Source organism: Eretmochelys imbricata, chromosome 1 (assembly GCF_965152235.1).
Source record: "Eretmochelys imbricata isolate rEreImb1 chromosome 1, rEreImb1.hap1, whole genome shotgun sequence".
Lineage (NCBI taxonomy): Eukaryota > Metazoa > Chordata > Testudines > Cheloniidae > Eretmochelys > Eretmochelys imbricata.
Window position 1 is genome coordinate 98,395,075 of NC_135572.1, and position 15,056 is coordinate 98,410,130.

A 15,056-nucleotide genomic window follows, 5' to 3' on the forward strand; every position below is an offset into this window, starting at 1 on the left:
AATTAAAAAAAGATTTCAGGGCCAAATTTGACTGGTGTTGAGACCACATGGGCCAGGTCCAATGCCAATCCAATTTGGCCCTCTGCCCCATCTATGGAGGGGCAGGTGTGCCAAACCAGAGTGGTATTGCAACCAGATGGGTCAGGTCACAATACCTGGAGCAGGAAGCTGGGCCCAGCACTGCGGGACAGGAGCCATCACTGCAGGGTGAGTGCAAAGTGGACTCACTCTCCAGCCAGCCAGCCACCTACCTCACCCCACAGGCCCCCCCACACCGCCCCGTTCTGTGACATATATCCTTGTTTTCCTACACCAATGCCATGAAATGTATTACAATTTTCTGTGAAAAAATCGTAGCCTTAATCATGATGGTCATGAAACTTGAAGCTGGAACCAGTCCAGAAACTGAAACTAAACAATGGCACAGAAACTATCTTTAAAAAAAATAAACCACCTATGAAAAGCTATATTAAACTACACAATTGTATACAGTCAACTTAACTTTTTTATTTTGCATGGAGCAAATATTCCTGGACCTGCTACTAACCACAAGGATAGCCTCTGGCAATTGGGGACCGCACTACCCTTTTATAACCTATGCTCCGGCGTTGCCAGCTCACATTTTATCGCAAGCCTCCTGATATTTGCTGTTTCTCTTAAAGACCCAACTTCTAGAATCCTCTGATTATGCAAGAATCTCAAATTTCATTTAACAAAAGCAAAAGTATGTCTCTAGCCCTCATAAGTGTAGAGGAAACCTTGCTAATCTGACTTGAGCACACTCTAATCACCCCCGAATCAAAAGGCAAATAAAATGTAAGAATATTTTAGGCATTTGTTTTTGTTTTTATTTCCTGATTTTTAAGCAAGTCTCATGATTTTTTGGGGTTCTATTTATTACTTTTCGACACTTGGGCATACTATCTGAGTATTTGGTCCCCTGATTTTCTAAAGGGCTCCTGAAGCTCATCAATGTTAGGGACACATCCCCACAAATGGAAATATGCAGAAGCCACCTTGAAGTAGTAGTCAGAGTAATTCCCAAGAGTTTATTAAAAAGACTGGGGGTGAGAGTAAAGGTCTCAAAATGCCCTAATGCATGCGCAAAATAATTTAATTTTGTTTTTTAAAGCTACAATATTTTGGTATAAACTTTTTAATTTAAGAAGTTAGACGAAAGTTTTCAGGGCAGGAAATAGACTAGAGTTGCCAAAAATAGCCTGATGCAACCTCCACACTGAAGTATTTAGGTGAAAACCATGGATATTCAAACAAGCAAGCAACTGACTTATATACTGAGTTGTAATCCAAGCAAGAGGCTGTGGTCAGAGAAAAAAGCATGCAAGTAAAACGCAGGAAGTTTTTGTAATCAAAAGAATCAAAAAAGATACATGGCCTAGAATCTGACTTCTCGAGGTCCCTTCCAGTCTTATGATTCTATGATGATTTATAGGCCTATAATTAAAACTTTTTGTGGTTTATATTTTATAAATAGCAGAGTCCTGGATTTGTGTCTTGCAGGAGTGTCTTTCAGCTCCACTTATCTCTACAAAGAAGTTGAGGGTATCACCTGCACTGCTTCACAAATTTATGATGGCATTGACCATTACAGGAAATAATCCAAAGTATCAAACATACGTCTTGGAAATCACAAATTAATTTCCTTTTTCTCCTTGTTAAGTGTAATTGCCTTTGCTAGTTCTACACATGTATTTAGTAAATTATTTTGACATATTATACAGATTTGACCTTACAAGCTAGATCAGTGGTTCCCAAACTTGCTCCGCCGCTTGTGCAGGGAAAGCCCCTGGCGGGCTGGGCCAGATTGTTTACCTGCCGCGTCCGCAGGTTCGGCCGATCACAGCTCCCAGTGGCTGCGGTTCGCTGCTCCAGGCCAATGGGAGCTGCGGGAAGTGGCAACAAGTAGATCCCTCACCTCGCCCCGCTTCCAGCAGCTCTCATTGGCCTGGAAGAGCGAACCGCGGCCATTGGGAGCCGCAACTGGCCGAACCTGCGGATGTGGCAGGTAAACAAACCGGCCCAGCCCGCCAGGGGCTTTTGCTGCACAAGCAGCGGAACAAGTTTGGGAACCACTGAGCTAGATTTGTTCAGGGGCTATGCTGGTTTCTGCAGTCATAGACCCTACAGGAGGCCTCCAAAGGAGGGAAGTCTAGCAGGGTTGGGAGGAAGGTTGATTATGTCAGTGAAAAGCCGCCACAATCTCCACTCCACTGCATGGCTACCAGGGGCCCAGCAGTCCAAAACACAAACGGCACTGACTGGATGGGGAAGTGGTACAACAAAAGCAAACACTGACTCAGTGTATTGGCTGATGACCTCCAATGGAGTGCATTGTAATGTTATGGGTTGGATTAAACCTTGCTGAAGCTGGTAGGTGTACCAGCTGCTCTGAATTCAAGGTAAGTGTAAAAAGGAACACTTTTAGGGATAAGTGCTGGCTTGAAAGGGGCTTGGAATTACGAGTACAGAAAATAAATGGTCTCCTGCTCTTTGATTCCTGCTGTATTCAGGAAAACAGGACTTTATGTACATTCTTTGTAAAGAAACAGGACTGCATCAAAATCCCTGATTCTATCATCCATTTTTCCTCCTAACTGAAACAACCTGCTAGCCCCCAAATTTTTGTTAACTGTTTGGGTGAGTCAAAAAAGAGTAACAAGTATTTAAACCTATCCTCCCCTCACAGAAACTCAGTGAAATGCAAAGTATGCCTCTTTGCATCAGGCTGGATGAATCCAGCCCTATGATTTTATTTTAATATAATATTTTGGATTCACAGTTTAATTTCTTGTAACAGTATTTATAACATTTCAAGATCAATAACAACACACTTTTCAAAATAATAATTAAATTATAAATAGAGGAGGTCTTCAAGCATAATGCATGACTTATGTGCTTCATAAAAAACAAACCAGATAAGTGTGTGCTTTCAAAATACTTGAAGTTTTTGTAGTGCAAGATTACATTTTCCTCTTTAATAATCTGTTTTTCCTTAAGACAATACATTATATTTACCTCTTAGTTGCATTCTTCAGAAGTTTTTTAATTTCATTAGTCTTACAGGTGCGCTTTTCATGGATAACCACAAATGCACTGCAACCTTCTGGTGGAGGTTCATCAGCTGCAATCTCAATAGTTCAACAATTACACTCAATCAATCTGCTTCAATTGCACTACAACTTAAAATTAATGCACATCTCTTTGATTAAAATAACTCATCAGCTACTATTAAGTTGTGCTTCTAATTTGATAAATTCAAAATTGAGTATATGTAAAGACAATAATTAAAAAGACTAAAAGAATAAAACCATATAAACGTTATGTTTTCTCAACAGAACATCATTCTACCAAATTCAGTTATATTTTAAAGAACATAAATATTTACATCTATTGTTTTATCTTTTTGAGGAGAGTAGGCGGGGAGATCTTCACATACTTTGCACTGGTGGAATGTATTCAAAGAAAGAGGGATTTTATTTTTGAGTTGTTGGTTGCCACGCTAATGAATAGTGATAGGTAAGTAGTCAAAAGAAAATTAAATACAATACTACTCTCAAAATTAAACAATTCACATCTGTTTTTCATTTTCCCCTGTCTTTTACCTCTATTCCTGTAATTCTTCTTGGAGCTCTGTCCTCCAAGTCCCTGGATATTTTTTAATTACCTCCTCCTACCTTCTCTCAGCTACAGCAATGGCTTTATTTTCACAAAGCAGAGCAAGAAAAAAAACGAAGAAAGTGGCTTCCAAATGGACCCACCATCACTAGAGAATGAACTTGTTGCCAAAGAGCTAAACTAAGAGACAGCTGAGGATCCCATCTTTCCTTACCTTGAAAGCTGCATTGCTACAGGAGAACAACAGGAGGAAGTATAGGCTTAGGCTGCTGGCATAAGATATGAATGATCTGAGTGTGTACTTCATTTCCTATCTTCCCCCTTCTCAGCAATGGAAGGAGGTAGAGATCAGACAGTGCTCTATCTGTCCTAAAAATGTCCAAAATATAGAGTGGGGATAGAAATGAGAACCCCACTAAGCAATGAATCCAAAATGCCAAGCACAGAAAAGATTTTCCTACTTGGGGAAAGCTTGAATTGTGAAGAGCAAAGAGACTTTATTCCCACAGCAGTACAGAAAATAAGCCTGAGCTCTGAAGTAAAAACAGATTCAATAAAACTCTCCTTTTAAAAAAGTTATATATCCCATTCAACATGAATACTTTTTCCTCAAAACTTTATAAAACTCTTTTAGAAAGTACATTATAACATAACCTATTTATAACATTCATAATGTTTGGTTCCAAGTAATGTCTATTACATTCTACTGATGTCATAGACCAGGGGTGCGCAAACTTTTTGGCCCGAGGGCCACATCGGGGTTGCACAACTGTATGGAGGGTCGGGTAGGGAAGGCTATGCCTCCCCAAACAGCCGAGCCCCTGCCCCCTATCCACCCCCTCCCATTTCCCACCCCCCTCAGAACCCCTGACCCATCCAACCCCCCCCCCCCGCTCCTTGACCCCTGACTGCCCCCTCCCAGGACCCACTGCCCCTAACCACCCCCAGGACCCCCCGCCCATCCAGTCCCTGCCCCCACTCCCTGTCCCCTGACTGCTACGATCCCTATCCACACCGCCGCCCCCCGACAGTTCCCCCAGGACTCCCATGTCTATACAACCCCCATGTTCCCTGTCCCCTGACTGCCCCCATCCCCGAACCTCCGCCCCTAACCGCCCCCCTGGGACTCCACCCCCATCCAACTCCCCCTGTTCCCCATCCCCTGATCGCCCCCCCCCCACCAGAACCTCCACCTCATCCAACAGCCCCCCGCTCTCATCCCCTGACTGCCTCTCGGAAACCCCTGCCTCTTATCCAACTCCCCCGCTCCCCGCCCCCTTACCATGCCGGAGCCAGCCACGCTGCCCAACAGGAGCAGCAGGCCAGAGCACTGCTGGCGTGGCTGCAGGGGAGGGGAAACAGCAGGGGACGGAACGGGGGCTGGCCTCACCGGCCGGGAGCCCAAGGGCCAAGCAGGACAGTCCCACCATAATTTGCCCACCTCTGTCATAGACAACAATATGATTTACTTCAAAGTATAGCTATCAAACATATCAGAATACCAAATATATCAGCTAATTTTACACACCTGTTGGAACATCTGAACAGTTGGTGAGTATGCCCTTATGGAAAGGGCAAACTTCAAGAGATTGATCTGCAAATTGGATAAAAATTGTCCTGCTTTCTTCAAGATTAAGTTGTAATAAGAATGTTCTGAATCTGTTAAAAACAATACAGGGAAGATTTTAGTATTTGGCCTCAAATAGTATGGCATATCCATTAGCATTAGGCAACATGCAAATATTACACCAGTATTGATTGCCAAAGGTCCTGAACGTCTCACTTGGTGAATTCTTTTACTCAGCAAATCTAAAAGCCTCACATCAATGGGAAAAAAAGCTGCAAGTGTGAATTAAATAGCCTCATTTTCCACCTCATTTAACATTTTTCAGGAACTGAAAAATCCACCCAGGACAAGAAAGGCAACAATACTGCCCTATATAGCCTCACTTACTGCCTATAATTTATTCATTTATTTCAATTTTTTTCTGAATCTATCTCAGGCTCTTTGCGCTGTTCAGAAACATTTTATACAAGCTATAAGGTAACTCACCTGTAAATGGAGTTCTTCCAGATGGCTTCTGCACATTTGTTTTTGGGATGCACTATCAGTGCAGCTTGGACTAGTGGAACCTTAGAGCAGCAATGCCCACTAAAGTGCTCTCATGCCCTCTGCACCTCCCTTTGCAACGCCAAATGTTTGAAGAGCAAAACTATGAAAGGGGGTGTACCATACCAGGCATCTTAGTTCTTTCCACTGCTCCTCAGGTTGAAAGTTCAAATTAGGACTCCAGGGAAGAGAGGAAGTTGGGGTGGAGTGTGAATATGCAGATGTCATTTCATAAACTCTGTTCACAGGGGAGTAACCTTCAGTTCTTCAAATGGCCTCTGCACATTCCCATTCTAGGGAGTTTAGCAATCAGAACTCTTCCCTCCAGACAGTGGATCCTATTTAAATAGAGATTATAATACTTCTTTATCAAATTATGCATCTGGCCTATGCCAGACTCAAGGAATAACACTTTGTAAAAGTTTCAGAGTAACAGCCGTGTTAGTCTGTATTCGCAAAAAGAAAAGGAGTACTTGTGGCACCTTAGAGACTAACCAATTTATTTGAGCATGAGCTTTCGTGAGCTACAGCTCACTTCATAGGATGCATACCATGGAAACTGCAGAAGACATTATATACACACAGAGACCATGAAACAATACCTCCTCCCACCCCACTGTCTTGCTGGTAATAGCTTATCTAAAGTGATCATCAAGTTGGGCCATTTCCAGCACAAATCCAGGTTTTCTCACCCTCCGCCCCCCCCCACTCCCCCCCACAAACTCACTCTCCTGCTGGTAATAGCCCATCCAAAGTGACCACTCTCTTCACAATGTGTATGATAATCAAGGTGGGCCATTTCCTGCACAAATCCAGGTTCTCTCACCCCCTCACCCCTCTCCAAAAACCACACACACAAACTCACTCTCCTGCTGGTAATAGCTCATCCAAAGTGACCACTCTCCCTACAATGTGCATGGTAATCAAGGTGGGCCATTTCCAGCACAAATCCAGGCTTTCTCACCCCCCCCCACCCCTATACACACACAAACTCACTCTTCTGCTGGTAATAGCTCATCCAAAGTGACCACTCTCCAAGTTTAAATCCAAGTTTAACCAGAACGTCGTGGGAGGGGGGGTACGAAAAAACAAGGGGAAATAGGCTACCTTGGCTGTCATTATGCAAGGTACCTACCCCCCCCCCACCCCAGACGTTCTGGTTAAACTTGGATTTAAACTTGGAGAGTGGTCAGTTTGGATGAGCTATTGCCAGCAGGAGAGTGAGTTTGTGTGTGTGTGTTTCCCGGTGGGGGGGGGCGGTGAGAAAGCCTGGATTTGTGCTGGAAATGGCCCACCTTGATTACCATGCACATTGTAGGGAGAGTGGTCACTTTGGATGAGCTATTACCAGCAGGAGAGTGAGTTTCTGTGTGTATGGGGGTGGGGGGGTGAGAAAACCTGGATTTGTGCTGGAAATGGCCCACCTTGATTATCATGCACATTGTGAAGAGATGTTTCAGAGTAACAGCCGTGTTAGTCTGTATTTGCAAAAAGAAAAGGAGTACTTGTGGCACCTTAGAGACTAACCAATTTATTTGAGCATGAGCTTTCGTGAGCTACAGCTCACTTCATCGGATGCATACCGTGGAAACTGCAGCAGACTTTATATATACACAGAGAATAAGAAACAATACCTCCTCCCACCCCACTGTCCTGCTGGTAATAGCTTATCTAAAGTGATTATCAGGTTAGGCCATTTCCAGCACAAATCCAGGTTTTCTCACCCTCCACCCCCCCACACAAATTCACTCTCCTGCTGGTGATAGCCCATCCAAAGTGACAACTCTTTACACAATGTGCATGATAATCAAGTTGGGCCATTTCCTGCACAAATCCAGGTTCTCTCACTCCCTCACCCCCCTCCAAAAACCCACCCCCATACACACACAAACTCACTCTCCTGCTGGTAATAGCTCATCCAAACTGACCACTCTCCAAGTTTATCCAAGTTAAACCAGAACATCTGGGGGGGGGTAGGAAAAAACAAGAGGAAATAGGCTACCTTGCATAATGACTTAGCCACTCCCAGTCTCTATTTAAGCCTAAATTAATAGTATCCAATTTGCAAATGAATTCCAATTCAGCAGTTTCTCGCTGGAGTCTGGATTTGAAGTTTTTTTGTTTTAAGATAGCGACCTTCATGTCTGTGATTGCGTGACCAGAGAGATTGAAGTGTTCTCCGACTGGTTTATGAATGTTATAATTCTTGACATCTGATTTGTGTCCATTTATTCTTTTACGTAGAGACTGTCCAGTTTGACCAATGTACATGGCAGAGGGGCATTGCTGGCACATGATAGCATATATCACATTGGTGGATGTGCAGGTGAACGAGCCTCTGATAGTGTGGCTGATGTTATTAGGCCCTGTGATAGTGTCCCCTGAATAGATATGTGGGCACAATTGGCAACGGGCTTTGTTGCAAGGATAAGTTCCTGGGTTAGTGGTTCTGTTGTGTGGTATGTGGTTGTTGGTGAGTATTTGCTTCAGGTTGCGGGGCTGTCTGTAGGCAAGGACTGGCCTGTCTCCCAAGATTTGTGAGAGTGTTGGGTCATCCTTTAGGATAGGTTGTAGATCCTTAATAATGCGTTGGAGGGGTTTTAGTTGGGGGCTGAAGGTGACAGCTAGTGGCGTTCTGTTATTTTCTTTGTTAGGCCTGTCCTGTAGTAGGTAACTTCTGGGAACTCTTCTGGCTCTATCAATCTGTTTCTTTACTTCCGCAGGTGGGTATTGTAGTTGTAAGAAAGCTTGACAGAGATCTTGTAGGTGTTTGTCTCTGTCTGAGGGGTTGGAGCAAATGCGGTTGTATCGCAGAGTTTGGCTGTAGACGATGGATCGTGTGGTGTGGTCAGGGTGAAAGCTGGAGGCATGCAGGTAGGATGGCCTAACTTGATTATCATGCACATTGTGTAAAGAGTTGTCACTTTGGATGGGCTATCACCAGCAGGAGAGTGAATTTGTGTGGGGGGGTGGAGGGTGAGAAAACCTGGATTTGTGCTGGAAATGGCCTAACCTGATGATCACTTTAGATAAGCTATTACCAGCAGGACAGTGGGGTGGGAGGAGGTATTGTTTCATATTCTCTGTGTATATATAAAGTCTGCTGCAGTTTCCACGGTATGCATCCGATGAAGTGAGCTGTAGCTCACGAAAGCTCATGCTCAAATAAATTGGTTAGTGTCTAAGGTGCCACAAGTACTCCTTTTCTTATTGTGAAGAGAGTGGTCACTTTGGATGGGCTATTACCAGCAGGAGAGTGAGTTTGTGTGGGGGTGGGCGGAGGGTGAGAAAACCTGGATTTGTGCTGGAAATGACCCAACTTGATGACCACTTTAGATAAGCTATTACCAGCAGGAGAGTGAGTTTGTATGTGTATGGGGGTGGGGGGGTGAGAAAACCTGGATTTGTGCTGGAAATGGCCCACCTTGATTATCATGCACATTGTAGGGAGAGTGGTCACTTTGGATAAGCTATTACCAGCAGGAGAGTGAGTTTGTGTGTGTGGTTTTTGGAAGGGGGTGAGGGAGTGAGAGAACCTGGATTTGTGCAGGAAATGGCCCACCTTGATTATCATACACATTGTGAAGAGAGCGGTGACTTTGGATGGGCTATTACCAGCAGGAGAGTGAGTTTGTGGGGGGGAGTGGGGGGGGGGCGGAGGGTGAGAAAACCTGGATTTGTGCTGGAAATGGCCCAACTTGATGATCACTTTAGATAAGCAAGACAGTGGGGTGGGAGGAGGTATTGTTTCATGGTCTCTGTGTGTATATAATGTCTTCTGCAGTTTCCACGGTATGCATCCGATGAAGTGAGCTGTAGCTCACGAAAGCTCATGCTCAAATAAATTGGTTAGTCTCTAAGGTGCCACAAGTACTCCTTCACTTTGTAAAAGTATGAATCAAGTTCCAAGTGCCTCTCTACAAATTTCTAATATGAGAGTATGTCTAAGGAAGGCCATCAAAACAACCTTTACCCTAAACAAGAGTGCTCTAAAACCTCCTGAAAGAAGAATAGTGGTGTGTTTACCACACTGTTCAATATAGAGTTTAATGGATTTAGGAAGGCATTGGGATGTGATTGCCTGGTCTTTATTCTTTTCCCCACAAGAGACAAGCAGTCTATGTGATTTTCTTGTATTCTTTAGACCTATTCAAATATAAGGCTAATGCTCTCTTAGCATCCATGGTGAATTGCTAACCTTCCCTTCAGTGAAAGTGAGGCCTAGGAAATGAATCCAAAATGTCAACCACAGGAAAAATACTGACAAGTTTGTGGACTGGTTGTGGTGACATTCTTTTACCACCTCTGAGAAAAATTTCCAATGTGAATGGAAGACCACTTTATCTTTGTGAAAGGCTCTGAAGGGGGGTTACAATCATTAGAGCCTGAAGCTCACTCATTCTTCTAGCAGATGTACTATAAAGGCTTTGATAAAGCCTATCTTAATTGAAAGAGGGGGGAAAAACAACAGAAAATGTGGAAATAGCAGAAGTGCTAAATGACTTCATTTCAGTTTTCATCAAATGTCAGTAGCATTGGATGTCTAACATAGTAAGTGCAAGTGAAAATGAGGTAAGATCAGAGGCTAAATAAGGAAAGAACAAGTTAGAAATTACTTAGGCAAGTTAAATGTCTTCAAGTCACCATGGCCAGATGAAATACATCCTAGAATACCCAAGGAGCTAACTGAAGAGATATCTGAGACAGGAGAGATTCCAGAGGACTGGAAAAGAGCAAATGTAGTCTATAAAAAGGGAAATAAGGACAATGGGGAGCTATAGACCAGTCAGCTTAGCTTCAGTACCCAGAAAGATAATGGAGCAATTAATTAAGCAATCAATTTGCATAAGGTTACTTATCACCTTACTAGAAGATAGTACAGTGATAAGTAACAGTCAGCATGGATTTGTCAAGAACAAACCATATCAAAACAACTTAATAGCTTTCTTCGACAGGGTGACAGGCCTTGTGGATAGGGCAGAAGCTGTAGATGTGGTATATCTTGACTTTAGTAAGGTTTTTAATACTGTCTTGCACGACCTTCTCGTAAACAAACTACAGAAATACAACCTAGAAGGAGTTACTATAAGATGGGTGAATAACTGGTCAGAAAACTGTTCCCGGAGAGTAGTTATCAGTGGTTCATAGTCATGATGGAAGGGCATATCAAGTGGGGTGCCACAGAGATCAGTTCTGGGTCCGGTTCTGTTCAATAGCTTCATCAAGTTTGTGAATGATACCAAGCTGCGATGGGTTGAAAGTGCTTTGTAGGGTAGGATTAAAATTTAAAATGATTTGGACAAACAGGAAGTAAATAGGATGTAATTCAATAAGGACAAATGCGAAGTTCTCCACTTACAAAGGAACAATCAGTTCAACACACACAAAATGGGAAATGACTTCCTAGCAAGGAGTCCTGCAGAAAGGGATCTGGGGGTCATAGTGGATCACAAGCTAAACATGAGCCAACAGTGTAACACTGTTGCAAAAAAAGCAAACACCATTCTGGGATATATTTAGCAGGAGTGTTGTAATCAAGACACAAGAAGTAATTCTTTCGCTCTCCTCCCCACTGATTAGGCCTCAACTGGAGTATTGTGTTCAGTTCTGGGTGCCAGATTTCAGGAAGGATGTGAACAAATTGGAGAAAGTCAGAGAAGAGAAACAAAAATGATTAAAGGTCTAGAAAACATGACCTATGAGGGAAGATTGAAAAAATTGGGTTTGCTTCGTCTGGAGAAGAGAAGAGAGAGAGAGAGGACATGATAAGTTTTCAGGTACATAAAAGATTGTTACAAGGAGGAGGGAGAAAAAAATGTTCTTGTTAACCTTTGACGATAGGACAAGAAGAAATGTGCTGAAATTGCAGCAAGGGAGGTTTAGGTTGGACATTAGGAAAAATTTCCTGTCAGGGTGGTTAAGCACTGGAATAAATTGCCTAGGAAAAACTTCCTGTCAGGGTGGTTAAGCACTGAAATAAATTGCCTAGGGAAGTTGTGGAATCTCTATAATTTTTTAAGAGCAGGTTAACACCTGTCAGGGATGGTCTAGATCAGGGGTGGGCAAACTACAGCCCACAGGCCGGATCCGGCCCCTCAGGACTTTGGATCCGGCACCCGGGATTGCCCCCCCGTGATGCCGCAGGCCCCACATCGCTCTCAGAAGTGGCTGGCACCACATCCCTAGGTCCCTGTGGGGGGAGGGGAGAGGCAGAAGGCTCCATGCGTTACCCTTGTCTCCAGGCACCGCCCCCCACAGCTCCCATTGGCCGGGAACAGGGAACCGCGGCCAACAGGAGCTTCGGGGCAGGTACCTGAAGGCGTGGCAAGGGCAGCGTGCGGAGCCCTGTGCCCCCCCACTCCTCCAGGGGCCGCGCAGGGACATGGTGCCAGCCGCTTCCTGGAGTGACGCGGCGTGGTGTGGGGCCAGGGCAGGCATGCAGGGAGCCTGCCCTGGCCCCATGCGCGCTGCTGCCACCCCGGAATCGCTTTAGGTAAGCGGTACCAGGCCAGAGCCTGAACCCCTCCTGCACCCCACCCCCAACTCCCTGCCTTAAGCCCCCTGCCTGCACCTTGCACCCCTGCTGCACCCCAACCCGCTGCCCTGAGCCCCCTCATACACCCTGCACCCCTCCTCTGCCCCAATACCTTGCCCTGAGCCTGTTCCTGCACACCGCACCCAAACACCCTGCCCCAGCCCTGAATACAATTTTCCCACCCAGATGTGGCCCTCAGCCCAAAAAGTTTGCCCACCCCTGGTCTAGATAATACTCAATCCTTCCATGATTGCAGGAGACTGGACTAGATGACCTCTCAAGGTCCTTTCCAGTTCTATGAGTCTATGATTCAGGTTAGGGGGGGATCATGCAGTATTTGAACTTTCTGATGAAAGAATTAAGCTTCTCAGGGTTTAGAATGGGTCAGAGACCTCCATCTTTCTACGGGACCTGAAAGTACCTGAAATAAAATCCCTTCCCCCAATTTGTCTATGGCACCCCATTCTAGTAGTGAACTAACTTTATTGTTATGAGAACTTTCTAACATCTAACTGCAGAAGAGAAATGGAGAAGAAGGTTGGGGAGAGGGACAGTGTTGAACTGAACCAAGCTACTCTGTTGGAAAGTTTCCAAGATCCATCAGTCTCTGGTGATAGTACACACTCTATGTGCAATGGAGAGGAAAAGTCAGATTCCCTGAAAGCCCTTGTCCTGTCCAAATAGAAGGCCAGGCTCTTCTCACGTTGAGCGTATGGAGGATAGCTTCCCTATTATCCTCATGAGGTTTGGGATAAAAGGCTGGAAGTTGAATAATCTGATTCAAGTGAAACACATAAGTCACCCTTGGGAGTGAACTTTTGATGTGGTCTAAGTGTGACCCTGTCAGGGAAGAACACAGTAAAAAGGATATGTGTCATGAAACCTGCTATCTCCTCTATCCCTCTTGCAGTGGTGATGGCAAACAGGAAAGCCATCTTCATGGAAAGGTGAGTTAGTGAATAAATGCCATGGGTTCAAATAGTGGACTAGTCAGTCCTCTTAACGCTAGGTTGAGATCCCATTAGGGAGTGGGAGCCTGGGTTGTGGGGAGAGGTTTGCTATGCCTTTAAAATAAATCTCTTCGTAGTTGGGTGGGAAAAGGTTGAGTATCCTTCTATCTGCTGATGGAAGGCTGCAATTGCTGCCAGATGAACCTTCCATGAACTAATAGAGAATCCCAATTACTTTGAAGTCAACAAATAGTCTAGGACAACTGGTAGGGTGGCTGCAGTAAGGGTGACACCCTTGGACTGGCACCAGATCTGGAATCTCTTCCATTTCTGAAGGTAGGTATGACAAGTAGTTCCCTTCCTATTGTGTACTAGCACCTCCTGTACCTCCTCAGAACAAGATGTCTCTATGTGCTGGAACCATGAAGGAGCCATGATTGGAGTTGCAGAACCCACAGACTGGAATGGAGAGTGCATCTCTCATTCTGAGACAGGAGATAAGGAGTGATCAGGAGAGGCACTGGTGGACAAAATGCAGCTGTGACAGGAAAGGTCACCACGTCTGCAGGCCAGGTGGGAGAAAGCAGCATAATGTTTGCTTTCACTCTTTTTATTTTCAACAGGACCTTCAGTAATAAAGGGAAGGGGCAAAAAGGCATAAAGAAGGCCCTTGTCCCAAGGAAGGAGGAGAGCACCTCCCATGGAGTGTCATCAAATCCCCACCCTGAAGCAGTACTGAGCATATTTCTTGTTCTGGGAAGTAGCGAAAAGGTCTATTACTGGTGTCCCCCATTGTCAGAATATGTCGTGGAGTATCACCGATTCTATCTCCCATGTGGGAATTTGTGGTTGAGGCTGTCAACCGTCGTGTCGCATATTCCCAGTGGATAGTCCGCTGATATTAGGACATAGTGTGAGATGCACCAGTTCCATAGTTTTAGTGCCTCTACACACACAGGGAATGAGACCAGGTGCCTCCCTGTCAGTTTATGTAATACATGTAGGCCACATTGTCCACCATGACTTGTGTGTCTCTCTCTGATCAGTGAGAGGAAGTCAGCGCACACGTTTCTGACCACTCTGAGCTCGAGCAGGTTGACGTGGAGGTATGTCTTGTCCATTTGTCCTGTATTGTGCAACCATTCAGATGGGAACTCCATCCTATGAGGGATGCATCAGGGATCAAGAATAGAGATGGGGAAGACTGTACTATCTCTTCAGAAGGAGAGACTGAGAAATATCTGATGTTGGAAGAGTGCCTTGTCTGAATGGGGTCGAGGCCAGCTCCTATGAATTCTAGCCTCTATACCAATGTTAAGGTTGGTTTTGTTTGTTGATCTGTAGGCCCAGATTCAGAAACATGTGGCCTGAGTGATTCGTTGAGCCTTTGTGAAGGACTGTGCCCTGAGAAGGCAATCATGCAGGTAAGGATAAATTGAGATGCCTTGAGAGCATGAGTGGGCTGTCACTACTGAAAGGACCTTGGAAATAACTCTGGGGACTGATGAGAGTCCAAAAGGGAGAACTCTGTACTGGTAGTGGTCCTGCCCAGCGTGAATCTGATGTAACACTTGTGACTCAGTATGATGGAAATGTGGAAGTATGCATCTTGAAGATTGAGGGCAAAGAACCAATCTCCTTCCGCTAATGCTGGAATGATTGTTGATAGGATGAACATCTTGAATTTCTGTGCTTTGACGTATATGTTGGGTTATCTAAGGTCCCGTATGGGTCTTCAACCTCCCTTTTTCTTTGATAACAGGAAGTAGTGAGAGTAGAAATCTTTGCCTCACATGTATGCGGGTTATCTCAAGTGCCTATATAC

General features: G+C 44.6%; 1 protein-coding gene across 1 annotated transcript in view; it reads right to left on the bottom strand.

Moving 5' to 3' along the window:
* UGGT2 (UDP-glucose glycoprotein glucosyltransferase 2) overlaps positions 1-15,056 on the bottom strand; it is a 282,769-nt gene that overhangs the window by 252,414 nt on the left and 15,299 nt on the right. Inside the window, exons 3-4 of the mRNA XM_077807042.1 lie at positions 5,165-5,295; positions 3,037-3,149 (exon numbers count right to left, since the gene is read on the bottom strand). Of these exons, the coding sequence (XP_077663168.1) occupies positions 3,037-3,149; positions 5,165-5,295 (244 nt within the window). The remainder of the gene's footprint in view (positions 1-3,036; positions 3,150-5,164; positions 5,296-15,056) is intronic.